The sequence below is a fragment of the Octopus bimaculoides genome, chromosome 20, assembly GCF_001194135.2.
Source record: "Octopus bimaculoides isolate UCB-OBI-ISO-001 chromosome 20, ASM119413v2, whole genome shotgun sequence".
Taxonomy (NCBI): domain Eukaryota; kingdom Metazoa; phylum Mollusca; class Cephalopoda; order Octopoda; family Octopodidae; genus Octopus; species Octopus bimaculoides.
The window spans coordinates 323,508-326,059 of record NC_069000.1 but is presented as its reverse complement, the minus strand read 5'-3'; the positions used below and the strand labels follow the sequence as shown (position 1 = coordinate 326,059).

The window sequence follows — 2,552 nt, the reverse complement described above, 5'->3', positions numbered from 1 at the left end:
GTGTGTGTGTGTGTGTGTGTGTGTGCGTGAGTGTGTAGTCATGTCTATATGTATGGCCGTATATGTGTGTGAAGAGAGAGAGAGAGAGAGATTTCGTAGTTTTTCTCTTGGGATTCTGTCATGATGTTATCGGCAGAACGTGTTTAAACAAGATGAGAAATTTGATTTGATGCACATTTCTGTTTGACGTATTGCTTTTCATATTTATTTTATAATAGATATGAATCACATCAATTCCATGAGTTGGTGGAGACCAGCCTCTCCAAAGTTTATGGGGAAAGAGAAGGAAATTGAGTACTGCTCGTTCTTTGTGATTAAACCCTAATTCTAATATGTGTCTGTCTTTTCGTTTTAGGTACGCAAAGAAAAGAACAGAAGATGTCCGAGGGTGGGAAAAAAGATTTAGTGTCTGATGCCAAGTCGTTTTGCGACAGTCTTGGCAATGTTTTCGTCGTGAAGAAGCGAGATGCCCAAAGTCGACATCTACTGAATCAAGCAAAATGTCTTATCGAATCGCTGCTGGAGGAGAACCAGCGACTGTCGTCAGTCGGTGGTACGCCCCGCGTTAAGCGCAGTGGGGGTAGCATGGGTCAACTGTGGATGAAACTGGATGAAATGAAACGCGAAAACGAAGAACTGAAGCGGCAGCTGGGTAAGTGTCATGATGAACGTCCTGCGATGAATAAATCGCAGGGTCCCGGGGAGGTCATCATAGCCGAGATGCACAAAACCAAGGCCGAGAACGTTAGTTTGAAAAGTGAAGTGGATAAAATACAGAAAACCTTGCAGGAGATGAATACGATAAATACAAACTTGCAGGACGAATACAAACGATTGAGGATCGCTTTAGACACGGCCAACCAGTCACTGGAACATTGTCGTTGTGAATATAAAAGTCTGGAAAACAGCCTCACGAATGCGAAAAAAGAAAATGAATTGCTCAAACAACGGTAAGTCTTCAATTCTTACTTATCTCTTATCTTGTACTTGCTTCAGTCGTTGGCCTACGCTCATACTGGAGCACCACCTGGGAAGGTTTTCATCGAAAAGATCGCCTCACTACTTATTTCTTTTTTTCTATCAAACTTCGCTTGACAACACCACTTGTCAAGTGATGGGCAGTACAAAGGCAGACGGGCACATGATGGACGTTCCTGTCTATGCTGGTTAGTTCATTTAGTGTCCAGTTAAGGATATTGTAGCAATAACTTATAATTGGGACGGCTAAGGTGTTAATACCTATTGTCTTATTTTTAGCAGTGAGCGTTGTTTTCAGTATTGATCTAACTCGTCTATAGTATTCTTTCTTTATTATCTCTTTCATTTGTGTGTGTTGTATCCTATCCAGTTCATTGATGCCTAAATATTTGTATGTCTGGCTTTGGTCTAATTCTCTTATTTCATTGGCTTTGTCTCGTGTGATGTTGCTACTCTTAACTAGTTTTCCTCTTTATTATTATTGTTATAATAATTATATATGTTATTGTTATTATTATTATTATTATTATTATTATTATTATTATTATTATTATTATTATTATTATTATTATTATTATTATTATTATTACCTGTCTTCCAGCCTCTCCAGTAGTCCTGCGAAAGCACCGATAGTTGCGAGGAGAGATAACCGTCTAGTGGAGAACATCAACGAGCAATGTCGGCCGTCGATTGTGGCCAGGAAGTATGACAGGTTAGAAAGTCAAGAGTGGTTGGATGCAAAAGAGAGTCTTGAAGATACGACCAACAGAGATGAAGAGGAGATTGTCAAGTTCCTCTGTTTCATGCTCATGGTATGACTAAAAATGTTTCGTGTTTCTATGGTGACACACAAAGCTAAATCATTTCTAAATCCAGCCACTCACAACAGAAACGTACAAATTCTAACGTGGTTTTTCGATTTGTTAGACATGGCAGCTATTATCCCTCAAATTCCACTCTACAAGTTATTCAACCCTTTTCTTACCATATTTCTCTTGAAGTTCATTGACATCGTTTCAATTAATTTAGAAACTTATGAAGAATTTAGTAAAATGACGTAATTGTTCAGTTGGCGTTTGGAACATGAATTAACGCAGAATTTTGGTTAAGATTATTTCAAAGTAGGAAGATTATACCATGAGGGCAGGGCGGTCTCAAGGGGGTTAAAATAAAATACATCGGATAAAGACATTGGTATCTATGTAATATATGTAACAATCTTATGAAACGTTATCTAATAAATGTGATCACAAGAATGAATCTTGCAACGTTTTTTTCCATTGGATAAAACGCATTTTCAAATATTTTCTTAATGATATTTGAAATTAATCATCAAAATGCATTCATACACACATACACGCGTACATACACACACACACACACATACATACATACACACATACATCCACACATGCATATACACAAGCATACATACATACATACATACATACATACGTGTATGCACATAGATTAGACAGATTACACTCATAATTTTGTATATGATATATTAATATATATATGTGTGTATGTATGTATGTATGTATGTATGTATGTATGTATGTATGTATGTATAT

At 37.0% G+C, this 2,552-nt stretch overlaps 1 protein-coding gene across 1 annotated transcript in view; it reads left to right on the top strand.

Annotated features, from left to right (window-relative positions):
* Positions 1 to 2,552, top strand: part of LOC106878462 (uncharacterized) — a 25,548-nt gene that overhangs the window by 21,457 nt on the left and 1,539 nt on the right. The window contains exons 2-3 of the mRNA XM_014927677.2: positions 356 to 950; positions 1,580 to 1,790. Of these exons, the coding sequence (XP_014783163.1) occupies positions 356 to 950; positions 1,580 to 1,790 (806 nt within the window). The remainder of the gene's footprint in view (positions 1 to 355; positions 951 to 1,579; positions 1,791 to 2,552) is intronic.